Here is a 25,490-nt window from a genome sequence, read left to right on the forward strand (position 1 = left end):
TATTTTTTAATTATTTTTTATAGATCTACAACTAAATTTAATGCCACATCAAAAAACCGAAATCAAACGCAGACATAGTCGCGGGCAACAGCTTGTAATATATATATATCACAAAATAAACGACAAATCCATTGTATTTATGTATAAATAGTAATAACTTGGAGAACAGATGGATGTCGGGGTCCCAAAGTCCAAAAGGATGAATGCCGACTTCCCACTTGTAAACGCAGCGTTTGTAGACTGCCGACGAGCGATTTTGGGACTAGAGCTCGTCCGGGGAAGTACTGTCGCCATGCTTATTTCTGCCGCTAAGCAGCATTGTTGCTATGATGTGTTCCGCTCTGAAGGTTGCCGATATCTTAGGTTAATAAACACATGGCGGCACGTTGTACGACGTATTCCTAGCATGTCCTGTGAAGTGTTGCTCTGTTCAAAGGCGATGGTTTTTCACTCGCCATCAGGTTTATTGTTTATATTGTTTATTGTTATTATGTACACAAAACAGGTTATAACTAAAAGTAGATCTAAATATAAGTAATAACAAGTTTTGTTCTAAGCTACAACCCAAAGTATGTGTACACAACTTGTAATTAAATTAAACAGAAAGTAAAGATAAAATTAAAGTTGAAACAAAAAAGAAACACTTCAAAAATAATATATACATGATTTACCTAAAGATTATGTGGAATAGTGCATCAGGTGAGCCATCTGCTTGGTCCGTCAATTATAACGGAAATAAAAGCTGATAATGGCTTCTGGAGTAAGTTTTTCCTAACGATTTGTATGTACGAAAAGTGGCGTGACTTGAGCGCCCGCGATAATGAGTTTCCGTGACTCAGTGAGGTCACACTTGTATTTTCATTAGCTCCAAGCATTCATGTATGTAAACTACATGCACACCCGACGGCATGTGGCTTCAGCTACATTGTTGTTGTATATGACTTCTACATAATTTAACATATTTAACGATTTCGCCAGCGCAAATTGTTGCTATTAGGTGTACGAATATTAGATCGAGTGTAGCGCAGTCTGTTAGTTAACTTTGTTTTTTTCAATTCCTGTTTGTCGGAACGTAATAAAAACCATTCTAATAAAAATAAACACGGGAATAAGTAGCTAATAATAGCATGCGATTTTCACAAAGTCGAATATACAAGAGGTTAAAGACATCTACGTGTCTCAATAAAATAATAATCTTTAAACGATGGGAATTTTTTAAGAGATTTAAACTCTACAATACTGAACGTTGCAAACCGTATTTTAAGAAATATACCTAACATTGCCATGTATGTCCATTTATGAGACTATCATTACTGTTAAAGTAAACTGGGATTTATTTGAAAACTGTAGCAGTAGAAGCCGTAGATATGCATAAACAACGCCACCCATAGGCACAAAAAAAACAGCTCTAATTGTAATATATAATGATCACCAAATTTTAGTTTGTCCTTAGTGTAATGAAAATTAAAACAAAAATTTCAATAAAAAATAAGAACTAAAACAAAAGTTGATTGATTTCGAATAAGTCAAAATTGGGTGATTCATAGAGAGGTCAGAAGTTTTGTGAATCATTTAAAATTTAAGAAAGAGAAGGTTTTTTATGTCATTCAGTTTACTTAATAACTGTCATTCATAATAATAAATGTGTTTTATTTAAAACTTAAACGATTATCTTTTAGTATATTTTTATTTAAGATGGGCTACAAGTGAAACTTAAGCGAGCACACGTGCGTGTAAAGTAGTGTTAACCATTTCTTAACTTAAACTTAATAAAGCAATTATATCTTGACCGGAATATAGGTAAAAAAACAAAGAAATAAACAGTCAGGCACTTTCGCAATACAACTCTAAATATTTCTGCATTACTCTTATTGTTCGTTCTGCACGCAGTTTTTTACGCTGCCAGTAAAATAATCACTCAAATGAATAACTGAGTCATTTAACTGTTACCTCACAACTGGGTATGCGCCGCCTGTGCAGATGTGACAAAAAGCCAACAAGATGAGTTCACGGTAGCGACGCGTTCCTAGAAGCCTGCTGAAGGAAAACTACGGCGCACACGCAATAATTTGTATAATGGTTTAATTGGACTACGTGGGGCCTCGACGCACTGGAGTTTATTTGCTTGTTTATTTATTGGGTCTACCAGCGATTTTACAGAAATAAAAATAATATTTCTTATCATTTATACATTACACAGAGTATGCAGAACCATTAAAAGGTAAACACCACATGCTAATTTCGCTTACGGACTAATCATTTTCAAAGGGAAACCAAAAAAATGAAAAATAAAAGAACAACAACAAAAGTCGAAACAGAAACAAAGTTAACTGTATTTATAATACGCGATTGCAAACCTCTTCTATCGTTGATTTGTTTTCGAAAATTTAAATACGAGCTACATGCTCACATTCAAATTACAGAAAAAAGAAATGCTACTTTTTTTTTACATTTCAAGTTAGTTGACTGTAATCTTACCTCCAGGGCTATTCTGTATCTTAATTTACACCAAATTTAGCCAGCCACTGTGGATAATTTAATTAATTATATCTCAGTTGGAAACTTAGGTTCCAGAATGCAAAATATGGATTTTATTAATTGTTATTATTAATACAGCTAGCTAAATTTGGTGCCAACTGAGATACAGAATCTGCCTGCGGGTGGTGAGTTAGGATTCAGTCGAAGATGGTAATAAGGTAACTTGTTTGGAGAAGGTTAATTATAACTAGACACCTGTGTTATGGGTTTTCTATACTTAACTACCATATGGTAAAATCATAACATGGGTGTCTACGCGAGATCGTACCGGAATGTTAGATCGCTTAGCGACATAATTTTGTCGGTACGGTGGCAACTAACTACAGCCGAAGCCTCAGCAGATTATAAAATTGGAAAGTAATAAATTCCAAATTGCCAGGGATCGAGCTCTTGTTCTCGAACATATTAAACTACAGCACACAACCAGGGAGGTCTTAAGGGAGGCTTCGTATCGGATAACTTGAAAGTCTATTTAAGAAATGAAATTCTAAACCAAAACTACAGTGCGCTTAGACACTATGGTAAATGTTAAATGTGGCTTCAAAGAGGCCGCGCTCTGATCTCATTGCACCGATGCTGTGAACTTTGTACACAATCGGCCCATATCTTATTATACAGGGTGATTAACTGTGAACTGTGGGTGCAATCTCACACTTGCAGACTTGAAAGCGCAATCCCAAAATACCTACTCAAATATGGAATGACATGCATATTGAATTTTATAAACGTTCGAGTTTAATGGAACTGACATACTGTAATAAGTCTGGAATAAATAAAGTATTAAAAAAAAAATGCTTATCCTAATGGCTGAAATATACAGCCATTTTCAATTTAAAGTTTATGCAATACATTATTTTAGCACAGTTTGGTAAAAAAACTAAGAAGCTTCTGTAGAGTTTAGGATTATGCTCTTAAAAATAAATACTTATAAAAGTTGCTTAACTGGTTATTTGTTAAAGGTAGTTAAGGCACCGATACTTTTCAATTAAAAATCTTAAAACACACTAATTGCATTTTTTTTTTCTCTTGTATTGTTACAAAGTTGGTGCAATAAATATAGTCTTCTCAATAAAATAAATAAAAGAATTGCATTTTATAATTTGATTTATTTATTATTTATTTAAACATCTTTATTGCGTAATAAAGGAGAAATTACAAATATAGTTAAACAAAAAATTAAAAGCAAAAGGCGACCTTATCACTAAAAGTGATCTCTGCCAGGTAACCTTACCGATAGTACACAACAAAACATGAGAGACGGGAAATCGCAATTAAAATAAACAATACATAAATTTACACACTTAAGTAATAACTAATATAATAAATAATTAAAAGAGATAAATAAAATAAGATATAAATAAATATATATATATATATATATTAACAAATATTTACATTTACTATAGATACATAAGTACACATATACGAACAACAAAATTATAATGACAAATAGTGATGTCTAACACGGCTTTTGAAAATAGCTAGGGATTTAGAGCGACGAATATCGTCAGGGAGTGCATTCCACAGCGTTGCAGCTTTTATTGTGAAGGATTCCGAGTAACTTTGCGACTTACATTTCATCATTCGGAGAATATTCTCCCTAGCAGAACGCTGAGATCCTTGAGACGGACACGGGCAAAGGAAATGAAAGCGTTGTTTAAGGTAGGGTGGTGTCCAAGGATGAAAAAGAGTAGAATACAGGATTGAAAGGACATGCAGATTACGCCGATGCCTAATAGGAAGCCACTTCAATTTTTTGCGATACTCAGAGATGTGATCATATTTCCTAAGACCAAATATGAATCTTATGCATAAGTTTTGTAGTCGCTCCAGCTTATCCAGAAGGTCCTCAGTCAAGTCTAAATAACAGGCATCTGCATAATCTAAAATAGGAAGAAGAAGGGTATTGGCTAATAAAATCTTAGTCTTGATAGGCAAGAGATTATTCCATCTTTTTAAGGACCCAAAGGCACTAAAAACTTTCTGGCTTACATGGGCTACTTGCGGCCTCCAAGATAAACTGCTGTCCATGAGAATGCCTAGGTTTTTCACAGTTTTGCTATAAGGCAGCAGAGACCCATCAAAAGTGACTTGCGGAATACCAGAAAAAATCACTTTCGCAATTTGCCTAGAATTACCCAAAATAATTGACTGAGACTTGCTGGCATTAACCAATAACCCATGAGATCTGCTCCAGTCACAGATAGCACTAAGGTCAGCGTTGAGTCTATTTACAGCCTCAGGAATATCAGAAACCAGAGCAGACACATATATTTGAAAATCATCCGCATAAAGATGATAAGGTAAAGAAAGGAGATCAGTCATGGTATTAATGAAAATGGAGAATAGAAGAGGAGATAGTACACCACCCTGTGGAACACCAGCAAGGAGGCGGCAGTAAGAAGAGAATTTATCTTTGACTCTGATACATTGCGTACGATCATGTAAATAAGAATGGAACCATCTAACTACAGGTGAAGAAATATTAATGGAATCTAGTATGGCCAAGAGAATCTCAAAATCCACAGTGTTGAATGCATTGGAGAAATCAAGCAAAGCCAAAATGGTCACCTGCTTATTATCAATACCTAAACGAATATCGTCACAGACATTGGTTAAAGCCGTGACAGTGCTGTGCCCACGACGAAAGCCATATTGAAAAGTGCTAAGGATATTATTTTTAGAAAGAAATAAAGATAATTGAGAATTAACAATACGTTCCAGGACTTTAGATAAGAACGGAAGAATAGAAATAGGTCGGAAATGAGAAAACAAAGACGGGTTAGAATTTTTAGGAATAGGTATGACCTCAGCTATACGCCAGGCACTAGGAAAGGAACTAGATGAGAGAGATAGATTAAATAAGTAGCACAGAACGTGTAAGATGTAATCTAAACTTAACAATATCATCTTACGGCTGATACCGTCATTTCCCAAAGCATCTGATTTAACTGCATTTATGTGCTTTATTATTTCGCCAGGACTGACCACGCTAAATTGGAACAATGGAAAATGAGGCTTTGAACGCGAGCTTATCGAAGCCAGAGTTTCAGTTTTGCGACTAATACTAGTTGTCACATTACTGAAATGACGATTCAAAGCATCTATATCCACACTATCAGGAACACTTTTTTGCCGGCGACCAATGCCCAAAGTTTCCAAAAATTTCCACACCTTAAGGGTACTCTTTCCATCAACTGAAGAGTGGATATAATTGCGCTGAGCGTCTCTGCACATCTTGTTACACCGATTCCGCAGCCGCTTATACTTAAGCAAGTTGGCATCAGAGGGTTGGATCTTATACCTTGATTTCGCCGCGTTACGCTTAGACATGGCAAGCTTTATATGATGAGTAAGCCACGGTGCAGGCAGATGCTTTAGTTTAATCGGTCGAAAAGGTGCATGGGTATCAAAGAGTTCAATAAGAAGAGAATTGAAAATAGAGATCTTTTCATCCAGCGAAGGAGCATTGAAAACTACGTCCCAATCTATGCAATTTAGATCCCGCAAGAAATGATCATTACTAAACTTGTGAAAACTACGACGCATGACTGTTGTTGGCTTGAGCTTAGGCGGGCGCACATTATAGGATAGGTATACCAAATCGTGGTAAGAAAAGGCTTCCGCAGAAAGCTGGCCAAAAGAACTAACATACGCCGATGCAGAGACAATCATCAAATCCAGCTGTGAAGGCGAGCAGTTCGGAAAGAAATGTGTGGGACTCGTTGGAAGCAAAGACAAATTTGTGCTATTTATTATATTTTTTAGCTTATGGGCCCGCGAATCATCTTTAACGAGGCAAGTATTAAAATCACCCATAATTATTATATGATCTGCATGTGGCACATAAGTCTCTAGTAGAGTTTCAAATTCGTGAAAGTAATCTATTCGAAGCGATGGACTGTAAAATACACCTAAGAGCACTTTTAAATTACCAAACAGTAGTTCTAAAAATAAATGTTCCGAAGATTCAGCATAATATTCGATATTTGATATACATAATATTCGATTTACAGTGGCAAGTGGTTATTGTTTACAAAACATCCTGTATAAGCAGGGAAACTTTGACCATTGTTCTGGGTTAAAACGTCTTTAGCTCCACAATAGGCACGGGAATCTTAAGGCTCCGCACACAGGTGAATTTACTAATATTTCAAATACGAAAGTATGTCTGTATGTCCTTCCTTTACGCCCTAACTTAGCAATCAAATAACTTTTGGCGTAGTGTTAGTTGGAAGTACGGATAGTAACGAACGCTGCTTTAATACACACCCACAAACGCATACCTCAATGATGGTAACTGTATTGTGTTATTTACCTAAATGTGTACATAAACTTATTTTAAAATACAACTTAGAACTTTTTTTCATATAACGGATATTATTATGGAAGAGCGGGTCTTCCGATACAGGTGTAGTACTACTACCTACCTATAAAATAAGGTTACAAACTTACAAGCTTGTTAAAACTGCAATAAAATTTGAAAATAAACTATTATTGTTTTTTATCCCAGGGAAACAAACGGTTCCCACGGGATTTGCTACAAACCTTTTAATAACCTTGCAAACCTTAATAAACGCGGGCCTAGTGTAGGGCCATAATCAGTGGCGTGCACAGGGTTTTTTACCAGGGTGTGCAAAAAGAAGGAAGGTGCCATAAAATGGAAAAATCCTTCGCATTTTTGATTCATACAAAAATTTTAGGGTATGCAGTGCTTTTGTGCATGTATGAAGTGCACGCCACTGGCCATAATAATCTTAATATTGTCAATAATATTACATGTATGTAAGTTCTGGTACAAACCAAGCCATTAAATGCCCATTCGCTCAAAATTTTACTTTGGATGTAATTTTTTATCTGTATTACTTGTGTCTATAGGTTAAAATTTTATATTTTCATTACACATTGATTAATTTCGAGACATGCGGTTGTCGAAAGTTGGCTTTCGTAGGCCGATGATCATGGTACTGGTAACGTATGAATGAGGTCTCAATAATAAAAGAGATGAAAATAATTGAAACGAGTTGTAATGATCTCGGAGCGCCGCTCGCTACTTTATGATTTGTTTTGATTTCTAAACCCGACCAGGAACTACTTTCTTAGGGTTGCTACCACTTGGTAATTTTAAAGGATTAATTTCTAAGGGAGTTTTACCATATTCATATATTACAAGAGATAGGAACAATTATTTGTCAAATATAATCGTATTTCGACCCATTAAATTTCATGTCAATCTTTAGGAATCAACCAACATCAACAAATCACATAGTAGCAAACACAATATCTATTCTTTGAACCGTTACTACTAGTTATATAACAAACGGATTAATTTTCATTTCATTCAAATCCTACCAGAATCCTATCTAATATCTTGGAAACTTTTTGGTAGAGATAATTCTTCACGATTTAAATATATATAACTAATTTCAATGATGAAAAACTCATGATTTAATTATCCCACTGCTGCAGAAGTTACCTACGTGAACGAAGAACTTAGACTTACTTGGTTAGAGTCGCGACTATTTTGTTTTTGTGGAATATAGTCACATTTTATATATTTAGTGTAATTATACTACGTTGTAGCAGAACACATAAATGTTATTTGGGACTACATGCCAATGCCATAGGATCAGCGTAGCCAACATTTCAAACGTTCTTGTTTGGTTTTAAAGTACCAGATGTCGGTCATCCTTCATTAGTAGAGATAACCGCCTAGTGACAGCCCTACGCTGTCCGTCATAGAGTAAACAGAAAAATCATAAAACCGCCACTATCACGTCGGAATAAGGAACAAGTGATCAACTGTTTACACTGGGTAACGTAAACCAAAATGATGGCAAACAGCCATAGATATACATAATCCTAGAAATACATTATGCAATTATAACTTTATAATAAAAATAACAAAAAAATCTCACTAAACTTTGAAGTTATTATTGTCCAATTGCTAAAAGTGCGGGATTCTACTGATCGTATCAAAAGTAACAGTGGCTGGTTGTTTTGTCACTTCCGTAGAATGGATCCCTTGAATCTTGATTGCTTGCTTTGGTTTTTCCCATCCAAAGGATGGGAAAAACCAAAGCAAGCAATCTTAGTTTGTTTGTGCTTTCACTTGCGAACTTTATGTAAAATTGGGATACACTAAATGAATGAAATCATCTAATACAACATAATATTGTAGTGAAAACCTTGTGTCCCAAATGAGTTCCTGGGGGCTTTAGCCCTTGATCAAAGTACGGTGGGATTATATTTTCTTTCTTCCCGGGGCGAAAACTTTTGCTGTAACAAGGAAATACATACACGTGGAAAGCAACTACGGTTAAATAAGGTTTATTGTGGGCTTTTCTTAGACTAAAAAGCGTTTGATCGCATAAAAAGTGTTTCGAATAGGCTTTTTTGAATAAATAATGTTTGGAATTCATTTGCTTTCCTGAAGTAAATAAATTCAATACGACTCATTTTGTTTCAGCAACGGAAACAAGTAAGACTTACGCTGCGCAGTGTTTTTTCATGAGCCAACTTCAGCGCACTAACTAAGTCTGCGAACTGTGACATCTCTATGGAACCGAATATCGATGGTTTTTATTATATGAATGCAAACAAGGCCACCTTTTACACCGCAACGCTAACGCGCAGTGTAAATATTTTGCAGTAGCCGGTTTATCGGCGCCTGCGCATGCCCCGGCCCCCTCCCTTGCCCCGCGGCCTCGCCTAGCAACAGCTTACACGTGGCAGAAAAAGTTGCCAAATAAACTCATCGTTAAACATCGGTGAAGCTCCGATTTCGACGAGGCCATCTTTATTTTACGATTTTCGCTGTTGATATCAATTTAAATTTTGGTTTTTTAAATTTTTCAGTGGGTAGGTTTTAAAAGTGTTACTGCCTTCGGTATCGGCTACCAAATTCAATTTACAAACCAGTGTTTTCGATTCGATATGAGTCTTTATTTTATATTAAAATTCTTACAAAGTCACCCACTTGAAAGTTATTTTATACCTAAATACGGAATAAATAACTAAATATAATTTAGTTGTATGTACATGTTCATATGTTGTCGAAAACTTACTTTGAGTTACGTCACTTGTCAACAGAACCAAATTAATTCCGAGTAGGTATAAGAGGGTCCTAGCGATATCTCAATGCGCAGAGCATTTGAGTCGACAAGTTTACGACGCACTTTTATGACTGCAGAAGTGGGATCCGGTTTACGAGCATGTCTAATGAGGACTCCGAATGAAAAAATACTAGTGGCTATACCTATTAGTTTTGAGGTATATCTCATTAAAGAGCTCCGATTTTGATTTTCATAAGGCGCGATTTGACGGGAGGTGTCATACCTCATAAAATTAAAAGCAATGTAAAGGGTACGTAAAAAGCAAAATTTAATTGACATCGTTTTTCACATTGTGATATGAGAATCTCATTTAAAAAAAAAAACTGTTTATTGAATTAAATCAGCGTTAAGGCGGCTGTCCCCCTTTTTGTCTTGAATATTATGAAAAATTTTAAAATTCTACGTCACATAGATGTGCTATTGTTCATTCTTAAGACATAAATTCTAAATATTGATATAAAATGTCCTAGGAATACATTATTTGTAGTGACTTTACCAGATTCTGCTGATGAGAAGCTGTCGAAAAACTCGGCAGGGTTTTTTGTAACGTAACGAAGAATTTAATAGCACCAAATTATATATAATCATAGCGTTAAGGCGTACATTCGAGAAACATAACCCTCCTTCCAGCACAGTGGTAAAAACAACAAGCCACCCCAAGTCATCAAGTGAAGCACATACGGCTTATCGCGCGAGATTATTACACCGGCGAGCGGAGCCGAGGGTCGCAGCTATCTGCACCGACGCATTTGTGAGCTCGAATTTACGAGACACTTTTACGAGTGCCAAATAGGCGGAACCCGGTTTACGAGCACCCTGTATAAGGGCGGAATCTACGCAGCTGTATACCGAACAAAATATAATACCTACTTATTGGATTATACGTTTTATTTTTATTGTGTTGGATTTGACAGCCGCTCTGGCGCAGCGGCTTGTGACTTTTTAATGTGAGGACCAGAATTCTATGGCCGGGTAATTTAATAAACCCGTAAGTTTAACAATCTTAAACAGCCTACTCCATATGTGGAAAAATATTATATACTCCTAATCAATACATATTAGTATACTAGCTGTTGCCCCCGACTTCGTCCGCGTTGATTTTGTTTTTTGATGTGGCATTCAATTTAGTTGTAAAAAAAAAAGTATGGCTAAGCCTTAAATGAGGGGTTTGCTGCTGTCCGCTGAGGAGTTCTGTCCTCTATATCCAACCACATTCATCAGATCTACACAAAGTTTGGGCAAAATAAATACATAACCTCTATAGTACAAAAGTAATTGTTTAAATCGGTTATAATTTGTCGGAATTATGGTGTAAAATCGTCAAAAACTTTCATCCCCTCTCCCAAAGGAACTGAGCTTAATGTCGGGATAAAAAGTATCCTATATTACTTCTAACAATATGTGTACGAAGTTTTATAAGGATCGGTTAAGTAGTTTTTGCGTGAAAGCGTAACAAACAAACTTACATTGACATTTATAATATTAGTAATGATTGCACTTCGAAAAGATAGTCAGAAAACATTATATAATTAATCACTTAGCTATATAACTATTATTATTAATATATAAATAGTCTATATATATATATGTGCAATGCGTAATTAAATTGGAGTTCAATTCTTAAGTTTTCATATAAACTAACGTCTCATTAACGTTAGCGTAGATCAGTCTTTTTAAATGCAGGACTAAAAGTCATAACTATGTTTAATGTTGTCGGAAGTGATTTAACTGCTTTACCGGGATTCAATTTACTGTCCCGTTCGAAAATTATTTAAGGTATTGTGTATTTGCCGTTTAAAGAATTCTCTATACCAGTCCGGAGTGATTAAATTGGCTGTGTCAAGCAATTTGCACGTTAAGCCATCGGTCCCACTAATTTGCGACAATAATCGCTAAAGCCCACCAACCGGCATTGGAGCGGCTTGGTGGGTCTATAGTCCATAACTGTCTATCCTACAAGATAGAAAAGCAGAATCCATTTTAATATCACTAGATATAGTTATATTAATAAATATAGTGGTGGCGGCCGGCCAGAATGCAGTGGTATATAACATAGAACGAATCGCAGCGTCGTCTGTGCGAGTACCACCATCTCCTAAGATCACCAACCCGTCTGCCCGGCGGCGTGGTGATTATAGGCCCGCGGGAGAGTCCTTCATAAGATTGTAATAAACTTCCTATTGATGGCAAGAAAAGGCAACCTAACCTAAGCGTGCAAAGTCGAAAAAAAGATGGAAAGTGGATAGTGCACAAACTAACATGAACGTTCATGCAGTAGGTGTATAATTTATATTAGTGTTTTACCTACACTTGGAGGAATTATCAATTTTTATAAATTTAAAATGCATATAAAAAACTATAAGAAAAATTATAAAAATGATAAAAAGAAATGTGTCATCTCTTGTTTCAAACGTGTCTCATTGAAATATGGAGCTTTGAAAGAGTAGATCGAAACAACTGCAACTAGATGACGCTACAGTCGCTATAAGACTGGTGTGAAAGGCATATACTAATTTCGGCATCGACGGTAGGAGGGCCGTAGCTTAATTGAAGAAAGCGCTCAGGTCGCGATTGCCAGAGAGTCGCAGGTTCAAATCCTGACGGTATATACCTACACACATTATTTACTTCTTTTCCGATTCGCCCCAATCACGTGGTATTATCAATACGTTCTTTATAGCGGTGCGTTTTACAAAGGTTGTATAATATTCGGTAATAAGGAAATTATGTGGAATTTTTTTATTGCTCCAAAAAGGCCCCGCCGGAAGCCCTTTGAAAGCATGGAAGCTTAATGGCATTGTTATGTTATGGATAACGTGTTGCGTAATAAGATATTATGGGGTTTACTCGTTTACAATACGCGGTTACCGTGTTGTTCGTATAATTAATTATTTATTTAAAACAATATCATAATTGTTATTTACGAGCCCCTTACTTGTTTTTTTTAATCCCCGGCTAGCGTTAGTTTTCCGTACAAAGTACCCCATAGCAGTAAGAACTGACTTTTGGTCTGATCTAGTAGTCTACCATCGCTTTAAGGAAGCAAGACCGTTCTAAGGTTTACTTATTTTTATATTTACGTATACTATCTTAAGATTGTTATTTATATAGTGAAATTGTTATTTTTTTAATATTTGTATCGTATTTTGAAGCGATGATAGCGCATTGGGTAGAAGCTCGACTACACTTTTGGGGGCTGGCGAGTTCGAATCCCAGCTAGCACCTCGAAAGTTATTAAGTAATTCAAATATCACTTGCATCAACGGTGAAGGAAAACATCGTGAGGAAACCTTCATGCCAGAGAGTCCTACGTTATGTTCCTAAAGGTGTGTGGAGTCCACCGATCCGCACTGGGCCAGCGTGGTGGGCTACGGCCTTAACCCCTTCTCATTGTTGTAGGAGACCGGTAATGGGTTGATGTGATGATGTATCGTATTGTATGTGTTATATGGACCTAGCTGCCTGAATTATATTAATAAAATAAGGTGCTGTGCCACGTCGGTAACAAACAAACAAACAAACTCACTTTTGTTTAACAATATTGGCATGCGTGCAATACCAGATTAAGTCCAACTTTTTACGCGTAATCAGCCAGAACATAGTTCACAACCAATTTCAGTGTGTGAGAGAGAGAGTGTGTAAGTGTGTGTAACGGATGAATTAATTATGATCTTGTTTTTTTTTGTTTTAAATTATAGAAAATTAAACGGAAATGAGGAAACGAAGTTAGCTACGTTTGATGAAAATCGGTCCAAGAAGGCCGCCGGCATAAAATGGCGAATTTTTTTTATTTTACAATTCACTTAATATGGATATGATTTAATTTACTGTTTTTTCATAATTTTGTGTTAAATATTTTTTTTACTTAGGTACCTATACCTACTTGTTTTACGTTCAAATACTCCAAGCTCGGTTTTCTCTCATTCTAGCAGAGAATTACAGGTTTGAAAACGTAAGCATCAGATTAATTTATGTAAGTTTGTCGGAATATTCGGTAGATTGTACAAAGGTACGTGAATTGCGTGGCATGTTACGCCTGTAGATTCCACAGTCGTTCCGGCATCGAGCGCAACACGAGCATGTCCGAAAAACGCCGAGCGGCGACGCCCCTCTCTCACCGCAGTCGTCGCTCGGCCCGTGCGCGAACGAACGTACGCGAACGAACAACCGAACGTTCTTCGGTGCTCGATTTAGACCACAATGTAAAACAAACGTAGCATAATAACTCCATAACCGGTTTCCGTAGCAACCGCTAGTTTTACCCGACTAAATTAAAAACGTAGTTATTTAACCGCAAACTTGCATCGTTGCGTTGTTTTGTCCACAATTACAGTTTTCACACCTGAATTTGTTTATATTTGACACTACAAGTTATTATTTGACGTTGTGTTGATTTATCGCCAAAGCATAATAATTAATTAGAATTGTGACCTTGATTTAAGTTTGAACAATACACGTGATATTGCATACCAAAAATGACTCGAATGATGGAATGGTCAAATAAAGAAGTGATACGATTAGTAAAAGCGTATAAAGCGAAGAGAATGCTATGGGATCCTCTCCACGATCTTTACCACGTCCAGACTGCGAAGTACGAAGCGTGGTGTGAGCTAGCAGAACCCTATGGATGCGAAATTGTGGAGTTAAGAAAGAAGTTTAACTCGATTTTCGCGTCGTACCGCCGCGAAAAGGCGAAAATTCGCACGGGCGGAACCTCTTTCTGGTTCCTTTACAAGTATCTGAGCTTCCTTCCGAGCCATATGGACCAAGAGAAATCCGAAAAGGTGAGCTACAACCATCAATGAATGAATACACTTTACAAAGAAAACAGTAGTTACAGAGATAAACAAAAAGAGCTAGAGAGTACAATTTGGTGGCATTATACCTAGCTAAAAAGCGATTTATTCGCGGCTGAGTGATTAAGCGTAGGAACGATGTGATGAAGAAACCGATTAGGGGTATGTTTGACATAAGTAACTAACAGGTTAACCCAATACCATCCTAGGTGAGTTTGCAGTCAAGGGCTAACTTGTAGCGGTTTCAAATTATTAAAAAATCACAATGAGGCGTAGGTACCTGTTAGGTTATCGGGTTGGATCACTTTAAACCATAGCCCTCGCCTCTGTGCAGGGAGGTTTTTATGAAGATGGAGTGTCTTGATTGACACAGAACGGCAAGTTGCAGGACGAGTACCTCGCAGTTTTGGGGTTTTATAGGCTTCGGCTCATCATCATCCACCCATTACGGGCCCACTACAGGTGACGGGTCTCCTCTCAGAATGAAGGGAGAAGAAGGCAGAAGGGTTTAGGCCGTAGTCTACCACTCTGGCCATGTGCGGATTGGTAGACTCCACATACTATTGAGAACATTGTGGCGAACTCTCAGGCTTGTGGTTTCCCCACGATGTTTTCCTTCACCGTTTATTGTTTGTTGTTATTAGGAACACAAATCAGGTAATAACTAAAAGTGGATCTAATTATAAGTACCTAATAACAAGTTTTGTTCTAAGCTACAACCCAAAGTATGTGTACACAAATTGGAATTAGGTACTTGGGATTGGAAAATACTTTGCTTTTAAAGTGATATTTAAATTGCTTAAATTAAAAACGCTCCTAGCTCCGAAAAGTCATTGGTGCGTGCCGGGGCTCGAACTCTGTCTCCAATAAAGGAAATCCACCCACTAGGCTATCACTGCTTTCATCCATCGGCTCGGCCGTCCATAATTACTTGAGAAAACCGCTGCACCAGCGTTGTTCTAGTCAAGTTAGTGAATCTGCAACATGATATGGTGTGACGCAATGAATGTGTTTGGTGTCGCTGTAATCGCCCTTATCGGAGATTGCTTAGGCTTCAGTCCGATTACGTGAGCCCAACGTGAGCCAGTTAGGTGCGACCAGATTTGACGACCTCCTGACTCAGCGGTGAGCGCTGTCTTAGGTAGGAGGTCCAGGGTTTTAATCAATTAAATTACAAAATTAGTTATGGCCATTATACCATGTACACATTGCTTATGTAACGTACGCACCAAAGGGCCATCTAGGCGTACTTACTAGAATTTGACTTTGACTTTGATCCCGGCAAGGGCATAGGGCATTTTGCTTTGGCCGTAGCTGGTTACCACCGTACAACCGATTTAGCGTTTCGGTGCGATGACGCGTACAAATCGATATGGGCTTTGGGTGATATTAAGTTATAAACTGCCATACTTACTCCCTTACTGATTAGCCCGTTACCATTTTAGACATCTTACCATGATCATCACTTACCAGTAGGGCATAATTAAAGTGGAATTAAAAAAAAATCCTAAAGCGTTTGTTCGCGACTAAACCAGCATACAACTTCTGACAAGCTTCCCAGGTACAAACTTTAATCTGCTATGCACCCCGACCTACCGCGTCCATTTGCCTGTACGCACTATTACTTCGATTTCTCGGTTTCTAAGGTTCGAAGCGTGATATAAACTTCCTCAAGAAATGCTTAACAAATCAAATATAACTAGTTTTGTAGATAAAAACTATAATGTATTTATTTTCTCACACTTGTGTTTTTATACTTAAAAAAACACTAACTAAAGAAGGTTTACATTATAAGACAAGTTAGAAAAATGGAGTGTACTGTATAGGTACCAATCTGCCGAAATGTTATGCGCAATTTCATAGTAGGTATATTATATCGACCCTGACACACTAATATATATATATGTTGCTATGTGTTGAAGCCCAATTGTTTTCAATTCGGCTATGATAAGAATTGACCTCGATTTTATTTCGCATAGTGATTACTCTACGGAGTACTCGTATTATTGCTGTTTTATATCTTATGGAAATAATTTTAAGGTATATTATAGCCTGCTCCGGAAATTCAATATATTATACTTGTTAAATATTCGGTTTATTTTTGACTAGCGTGCCGTCTCAAATTCACACGAGGGTCAAACTTTAACCTAAAGATAAATTCAATTAACACACTTCATAATATTAACTTTTGAGAGGAAAGAGAATTGATGTAAGGAAGAAGCATTTACGTACTCTTTCACAATCATAAGCCAATGGAATACTGCTCTAACCTTTTCTATTTCACACAGTCGAAGCCCGGTCCGCCTTGTATTATGAAAATTAAGCTTAATTTGCTACTCTGCGAAACGCAGGAGAATCTGTATGGTGTAATTTATAGTTTCTTCAATACGTATACTCCACACCAAACAGATATTCGGCAATGTACCCTCTACGCACGTTTGGCTCCGAAACCGGAGCATCCTCAGGAGATGTTGGATGAATTGGAATGGAATTCCGCGAAGTAACGCCTGCTTTTATATCCGGGTCACCCTGGATAAAAACTGGTAGATTGCTATTGAAAATGATTTCATATTTAACTTTAAAATTATTTAGTGCTCGCTATTGCCCACGTTCTTTGTCCGCGTTTATAGCGGGTTTTTACAAATCCCGTGGGAATCGTTGGTTTTTCTGATATAAAAAGTAGTCTCTCGGTCTTTTCATTTAACTCTATGCCAAAAATCTAATTGATTGCTAGCTTACTAAGAGCGTGATGGAAAGATTAACAACAATCTTTCGCATTTATATTATTAGTAAGGATGTATAGATTTAACGATTTAATTTGTATTGTTCACAGGCAAAGAAAACCAGTAAGAAACCTCTTTCGGAAGAACCGGACGAGCCGCCAGATGAACCGCCTTCAGATCCCGAAGAGTACGAAGACATCGGCAGCAGTAGCCCAGTCCATATAATAGTAAAAGAGGAAACGGAAATCACACCTCAATCCCCACCAAGGTACTTCCTCACTAAACCTAATACCACCTTAATCCACAAAAGAAGAAGAGAAAAAGAGGACTTTGATAAGCAGAATACAATAGAAAGCAAACTCTTGAAACGAACCAAATTGTATAAGAAGAAGGACGAATGCGACAGCTTTGGTGAATACATAGCTATTGCGCTGAGGAAACACGACGATAAAACGAAATCGATGATAAAACAAGCTATTAATAACATACTATTTGAACAGGAGATGAAGAAATACAATTCTGGACAGTATGCTGTGATCTATACGGGAGTTGAAGAAAACCCGCTCATTGTACCCAATGACTGCGAAAATAAATGTTGATTTGCTAAAACTTTATTTCTTTTTTATCTTTTCGCCATCATAAACACGAACCCAAATGCTTCTTTGTTAGTCCTTCCTCATTGTCCTAACTCTTAGCAACCAATCAACTTGATTTTTGACATGGACTGAAGTGCGAGGACAGAGAGTAACCAAGGCTACTTTTTATCCCGAGAAAACGATATTAAACGCAGACGAAGAACTTGGCCAACAGTCGAAATGTCTCTTAAAGCCGGAATCATATTTTACGACGTTATGCTGAAGTGATGATAACCCAGTGATTAGGGCATCGGATTCACTTTCAGGGGTTCCGAGCTCGAGCCCTAGCTGACAGACTTCGTGAGGTTACGAGCGTTTTGAGAAATTAGACATCACTTGATTTGGGGGAAAAGAAAGCCGCTAAGGCATGCAGTTTTCCATAATGTTCTCAAAGGCGTGTGAGCTCTGCCAATCCGAAATTGAAAAATGTGGCGAACTTCTGCTTAAGCACTTCTCATATTTAAAGGAGACTCGCGCCCTTTAGTAACCCCGTAATTAGTTGGATATTGATGATTGTGTAATAAAAATTAATATATTATTAAAATATGTAATAAACAAAACTGAAACAGGCACGGGGCACCTACATAGAATTAAAAGGACGGAATAGAAAAGATTAAATGCACTATAATATATTTATTGTGTGATCGATAAGAGCAAAAAGGCAAAATAACAAGCACTTAAGTAAAACATTCTTGCTTTATAAATCAATTATAGTCCACCATCCGGAAACGGAATTCTAGGAATTTCTCGGAATTGATGTATGACTGAAACAGTTGCACAATTACTAGAAAAAAGTAACAGATTAAAAATGTTAGTATTTACGCGAAAGTTTTTTTTTTCAATATAGTTATTAACTCGGTTGCTGATCGGTTCCGATCGTTCATCTAATGTAGAACAGCTGCTGTCATGTTAACAAGTATCAAACTGGGATAATAACTTACCCAAATTGTTATTTTTTTTTAATTATTTTTCCTTTGCGTACTTTAATCATGTCTGCCAAATTGGATTTCGTCATATGTTTAACGGCTTTTAATTATACGGACCAAATTTATATTAAACCAACAATATCTGAATTAAATAATTCGTTTTTAGAACAAACAGATTGAGGTACATCAACGTTAACAAACAGTTTCCATGGCGGGCACAGGCCTGAAGAGAAAAAAGAGATAGTACGAGAGAGAAATTTAGAGGTAGGACCAAGATACAAACCAAAACTGGTTAATGACTGCAGGGAATGTCTTAACGTGGTCTCCAAAGCACGGGGGATAGGTAAAAGGACATTGATTCCAAAGGTAGTCCATATAGGGTGAACTGTTCAACATCATCGACATTAGTTATAGTACCCTCATCGAGATGATAGACGTCGCTTTCTGTATCTGTTTGGAGAAGCTGCCAAGTCCCAATGTCCCGTCGACCGTTACCGATGTGTTGTGATCGCTGCTATAATTGTATGGCAGATGACGGACGTACATGCGTACGGACAAACGGACTGCTGAAATTACCGTGGCTAGGTAAAAAATGAGATATGAACACACGGTCGAATATCTTGCATAATTACGCTCTGTCACGCATGCACTGGATGCAATTTTCCTTAATTTTTTGCGACCATCAATCCGTCTATCTAGAACACTTGACTACGTGAGCCAAAGCACGCCCGATCTCCCTCTTATCTCTTCACTTCTATTATCAACCATACATCCTCAGTATTCACTTATATGTTATCCATTGCATCTTTTCTTTCGCCACAGTTATTTTTTCTTTTTATAAAATCAGCAATAGCTAACGACTTATCGTCACAAACAGTGCGATGTGCAAATCTAATAATATTGTCAGAAGTCTCGTAAAAAGTGCATCGGTTGTTTTTACTATTTCTTCCATAACCATTGCTGGTTGTTCACTAACATCTATATTTTATGGCTATACTGAAACAGCATTGTATGGTGTAATTTAGTTTATGATGGATAGTTTTGTGGAGCATAGGAGCTAAGCGATCTTGATCACGCCACTTCACGTCACTCGCTGCTATTTATGATGTTGCTGCAATTTACTTATTTGTATGATAATTGCTAACTTGGCGTACGGTTTGTGTTTTAAAGCCACTATAGTCAGCTGATATAATTCTAGTGCACCATTCTAGTTAAGTACTGGTGACTTTTCAATTCGGAACAATTGTCTATGAATGCCGTAGTGTTTGTATCCTCTTAGCTGGTTTTATGTAAAAAAGTGATGGCTACGAAGTTTTAAGCGTCTACATAATCCATTGTAAGTGTAATTTTTAAACTGAAACTACACTTATTTTTATAAATAAAATATGTTTGAAAATAAATTGTAGTACTTAGTTTTAGCTTCATTTAAAATGAGGGATAGCCCCTGATTGAATAGATACGTTTTTTAAGTGTTATGACAATATGCAAGTTACTGGATCCAGTAACTGGAGTTCTGTATACCGATCACTATTCTCATTAGTATGTAAAATTAGATATCTTGTCTATGCCTTCGAATAGAGTAGGTAATGTAAATTGATAGCGTTAACTATCATTAGTTTAATTTAAATTATTACTGCATTTACATAAGGACACGTCTGTTCAGACTATAAACTAATTGTAAAGAAATAAGAAGTTTATCATTTAGTACATATAATTTTAACCCGACTACGGTGAAGAACAACGATAGATTATAAACGACTTGTATGTATGTTGATCTGTACCTATATTACTTCTAAACTATGTAACATAAATTAGCAATAATGTGGTATCGTTGGCAGTTGCTAAATCTTCCTCGGTTTATAGGTTATGTGACGTCGTTGGAATTAATGTGACGCTCTCTAGAGGAGATCATACCTAAACTAAAAATAATATTTTTTATTGCTTACTTTTGCTCACATACAAAGTACAAGCCTACAACACAAAGAAAAGTGACTCAGAAGCAAAAAAAAATGACTAATTAGGGTGGCATAAAATGGTTAATAAGAGCACTAACAACATGCATATTACACGTTTTTCTAATATAGCACCCACACAAAAACATGGACTAATATGCACGTCAATTACAAGTGCACATATCATTACATAATATTTCTTATTTTATAAGTAACTGACCAAGATCTTAGGAGATAAAGGATGGAACTCCCCAAAATAAAATAGAGAATAAGTGTCTACACTAACAGCCAGAGCGAAGTCCTCGGAAAAAGGCTTTTGAAACGAGCTTATATGGTTTGAGTTGGCATGGCAAACCGATGGAGAAGAAGTGAAATGGAGTGGAAATTAATAGAATTAAGTAGTAGTAAGGCTTTTTGTGACACAGCTCATCCGACGTAGTACTACTTACTGCCATGATTACTTGAGTCCAAGGCCGTGGGATCGATTCTCCACAACTGGAAAATGTTTGTGTAATGATGATAATGAAAATTAATGTTATTCAGTGTCTGGGTGTTTATCTGTATTTTATATGTATTTATATAAATCTATATATGTAAAAGAGAAAGTGTGTGCGTATGTTCCGTATAGGCTCCGAAACGGCTGGACAGATTTTAATGAAACTTTCAGGGAATCTCCGGATTGAACTGGCGAGTAATCCTGTAAAATTTGGTTACGATCGGAGCACTCCTATTTTTGAACTGTCAAACTGTCAAATACAGCTTTTATTTACTATGATGATATTCTATTGTTGGGTGTACATGGGTGTAGATAGCCCGCTCGAGAAGAGAATAGGAGAGAATGAATACGGAGAGAAATAAATGATTTAATTTATTATGAGACTCAAATTAAAAATTTAATGATGTAAGTTTATTGTTTAAATAAAATAAAGCAAAGTCTAGCCTGGCGAAGCGGGCTGGGTACGCAATTTATTCATAAAAATATTCATCAGTCATCTTTGCACCCGTAACACAAGCTACGCTTACTTTGGGGCTAGATGGCGATGTGTGTATTGTCGTATTATGAGTATTTATTTGTTTGTTTAATTATCACTATACATAGAAAAACTGTATCGAAACACCTATTATTTCTAGAACTATATTTCGTACCCCATTACACGATGACTCAAATGTTATTTACGCCGAATTCAAGGTCGAATTAAATATTTCAGTAAAGTTACCGTATATAATGTATTTGAGTAATAAATATTTATTTAACCGAATTTTAAAGGTAGCACTTAACTACATTGTTGTAGATATTACGTTGTTATTTACACTCCCGGGTTGGATTCCCGGGCTAGGCAAAGAATCGTCAAGTGTGGGGTTTTATGTCAGCTAACTCTCAGTAGGTATCTACTCGGACCCACACAATCAATCAGTGCCTGAAGCCCAAAGTCTTCGATCAGCGGGTGTTGCCACTGATGACTTACGGATCTGAAACGTGATCGCTTACTATGGGCCTCATAAGCAGGCTCAGAGTAACTCAGCGGGCGATGGAGAGAGCTATGTTAGGAGTATATCTGTAATTTTACCGAAATATCCTATTATAACGTTAAGGATTTCTTAAACGATAAAAAAATTTGGGTGTGAATTGCTCTAACTTAAATTAAATAATAAATAATATTAATAAATACTTAGAATAGGCCTATAGGTACATATAAACACCCAGACACTGAAAAACATTAATGCTCATCACACAAACATTTTCCAGTAGTGTACTACCCGAATAAGGAAAAATGTGTCTACTGAAATCAAATAAGATCTTTATCTTTACATAAAATAAAACAAACCCCCCGCGCTGCCGCCGCCTATGTCTCTCTGTCTGGGCGCGAAAAACTGAAATGGATTTTCATACGGTTTTCACTAAGGAACAAAATTACTCATGCGGAAGGTTTTAGTGTATATTTTATTATGGTTTTTTGTAAATTGTTTGAAATATAACCATAATTGTTAAAGATATCATACCGACTTGGAGCTTAACTGGCGTACGTCGTGAAAATGATTGATGATACATAAAAATAATGTACTGTTATTGAAGTAATCATTATTACCTACAAAAAAGTCCGGGAGGCTATATATCTAACTGTTATGATTAACTCACAATAACTACTTTTTGCTATAATTTGTCATTCAAAACACTGGTACAATCGAAATACGGTGACATTCCTATCATGATATTAATCCTTATCCAAGTAAATAGTTTTATAATTAAGATTGATCATGTGCCGGTACAATTACTTTTGAAATTATTCAAATTGGGCCTTTCGCTTAGAAGTTACGATGGGTATAAAAATGCTAAAAGCAAGAAAAATGCAACGGGCCGCCCGGCTGTGTATACTATAGCTTGGAAATAAAACTGAACCAGGTAGGTGGTGCTGCAATTAGGTTCTAGGTTTTTTAAGATATTAAAACCGGTAAATTATAGTAAATTATAGTAATAGATATTAAAATAGGTTATAACTAATTTGGTACAGACGAAGTAGCGCGGATCAGCTATTATGAATATAAAACTCTGTAGACAAGGCTGTACGGTGATATACCTTTTCCTTTTCGCTACGTAGAAGAAAAAAAAATTACACGGTATTTCATAAATTCGTCCACTATGTAGTTTAATATATGAAGTTATACTACATACATACTATAATACAGTCCCTCTTCTTACCAATATTGTAATAGTTTTTGTAAGAAAAAAATTAACAAAGTAAGATCCTTCTTTTTAACAATGGGTAAGTAGGTACCTGCCTGCCTATCTACGTGATAAAAAAGGCTTTATCTAATGACCCATTTGTTTCTTTGATAAGAAACATTTGAATTTTCAGTAAGTACGATCTTTATTTAGAATTTAGATATAAATCGCTTCAAATAAAAGGTGCGCTGACGGTGGAGCTGCAAAATAGAACCATACATTAAAGTACAGCAAAAGGTACAATGACGCAAAAGCACAAATTACTTGGAGCTCTTTCTACGTGACGCAATGATTAATAACTAACATACAATTTCTTGAAAATACTTTTTCTTTGAACGTGCCAACTGCATTTACGATCTAGCTCAGATTAAATACCATGTTATTGAAATCATGAAAAACTCTGAGAAACCTTGATAATGGTACTATTAATCTTACACAAGCTTAGCCTTGTTGAATAACAAGAACAAAAGAAAAGTAGGTTGTTTGTATTTCCAGTTTTCCAAAGTTTAACAGGTTACGTAATCGGTAATAATAATTTATGTTTATCAGTTAGAAAGAAGATTTTTTTTTCTATAAGAGTCTAGTCAATATAGCAGGTAATTTTGGATTAAATTCATTATAACACAGATATGCTTTTACAGTAGGTATTCTTTTAACTTATAACTTTTTGGAAAACTAGCTATAAAATATATTAAATACTTAACTATAAAGTTAAAGACCAAAAACGAATACCGTATCACGAGGTAGTTTACTTTTAATCAAGAACCTAAACTGTGGTACAATACAGCTGTCATTGATGCCTGTCTACCAAAGTCAAAGTCAAATAGGTATAGTCGGTGGCCTCCCATTACGTTTATCTACACCGCGACGGTTGTTGGTAAAGCTACCATAAGATTTGAAAAGACTAGCTGTTGCCTTATTAAAATTCATACGTATCGGGTATTTACAACTTTTTCAATTAAGTATAGGTTAGTTAGTATCTCTTAAAAAAAACTTTTCGCTTTGTTAAGATGTAGTCCTTAATTTTTACTTAACTTAATTAAATAACTTCCTTATTAAATGTCTGATTAAAATAACATAATTAAAAAGCATTTTACTTGGATATAAATCCCCTTGATGATAAAACTATACATTTGAATAAGAATTAATACTGCTATAATATTGTCGCACATTTTTGTTTCTTAGAACACAAAAGCCGCTTATGCGACTTAACTATGATATTTAGTTATATTCCTGGCAGACTTTATTGTAGGTGATACTTAGTACTTTAATCATATAGTACATAATTTTTAAGTATCACCAACAGTTTTCTCAGCGCACGCCAATCAATGAATTTTATAGGTATCATTTTGCTACTTTGGGTTAATTTATTGCAATTTTCTTAAGGATGTTCCAATTTTTTTACAACCACATTATAGCAAATGCTACATTGTGAGCTTTCGTTTGTTAAATTCGGTCCGGAACTTTCGAAGCCTATTCGGTATAAACAAACAAACAAAAAATCTTTCCTCTTTATAGTATTAACTATACACCATCATCATTTGTTATAATGAAATGGGAAATGGTATCTTATCGTTACCATCACAACAAAGTGCAAACGTGCTCTGTGCATGGGAGTCCATTCTGAGTTGAGATATTTTCACTCCAAAATGGAAATGGCACCTCTATGTATGTTCTCCGTGCCACTACTACCATTCTGCGATCACCAACCCGTCTGCTACGATCACCAAGCGTGGTGATTATGTGCAAAGCCGTGTAATAACAGTATTTTATATTGGGAACTAAGTAAATAAGCCTCCAATTTAGGTGGGGTTACCGACTGGCATTGAATTAAGAAGATACAGAACCTCACTCAGCCATTATTGTATGCAGTGCGTTGTGTCCAAAAACAGTGAAAACGCCCCGCAGTGCACTTATTTATTTATTTATTTATCATAGGTACATGTACAAGTAGGCCTCCTGAGCTGCGGGAGGCCTACGCCACAAACAAATAAGAATTGAAGACTAGCTATTAAATAAATGTAATGAAATAAAATATGTAAGTTGTTAAAATATGTATAAATTTAATTATGTTATGTACCTA

The 25,490-nt window shown here is 36.2% G+C and overlaps 1 protein-coding gene across 1 annotated transcript; it reads left to right on the plus strand.

The window, feature by feature from the left end:
- Positions 1-13,750: 13,750 nt before the first annotated feature.
- Positions 13,751-17,786, plus strand: LOC120631204. Its single transcript, XM_039900683.1, has 2 exons — positions 13,751-14,437; positions 17,283-17,786. Exons 1-2 carry the CDS (start codon positions 14,129-14,131, stop codon positions 17,769-17,771), a joined length of 798 nt encoding a protein of 265 aa, XP_039756617.1. The 5' UTR covers positions 13,751-14,128; the 3' UTR covers positions 17,772-17,786.
- Positions 17,787-25,490: the final 7,704 nt, after the last annotated feature.

This window comes from Pararge aegeria, chromosome 17 (assembly GCF_905163445.1).
Source record: "Pararge aegeria chromosome 17, ilParAegt1.1, whole genome shotgun sequence".
NCBI classification, from domain to species: domain Eukaryota; kingdom Metazoa; phylum Arthropoda; class Insecta; order Lepidoptera; family Nymphalidae; genus Pararge; species Pararge aegeria.

Bases quoted from the DNA above. Each gene is read 5' to 3' on its own strand.
- LOC120631204 (XM_039900683.1), top strand. From the start codon at position 14,129: ATGACTCGAATGATGGAATGGTCAAATAAAGAAGTGATACGATTAGTA. The intron at 14,438-17,282 runs GTGAGCTACAAC...TATTGTTCACAG, and splicing joins ACCAAGAGAAATCCGAAAAG to GCAAAGAAAACCAGTAAGAA.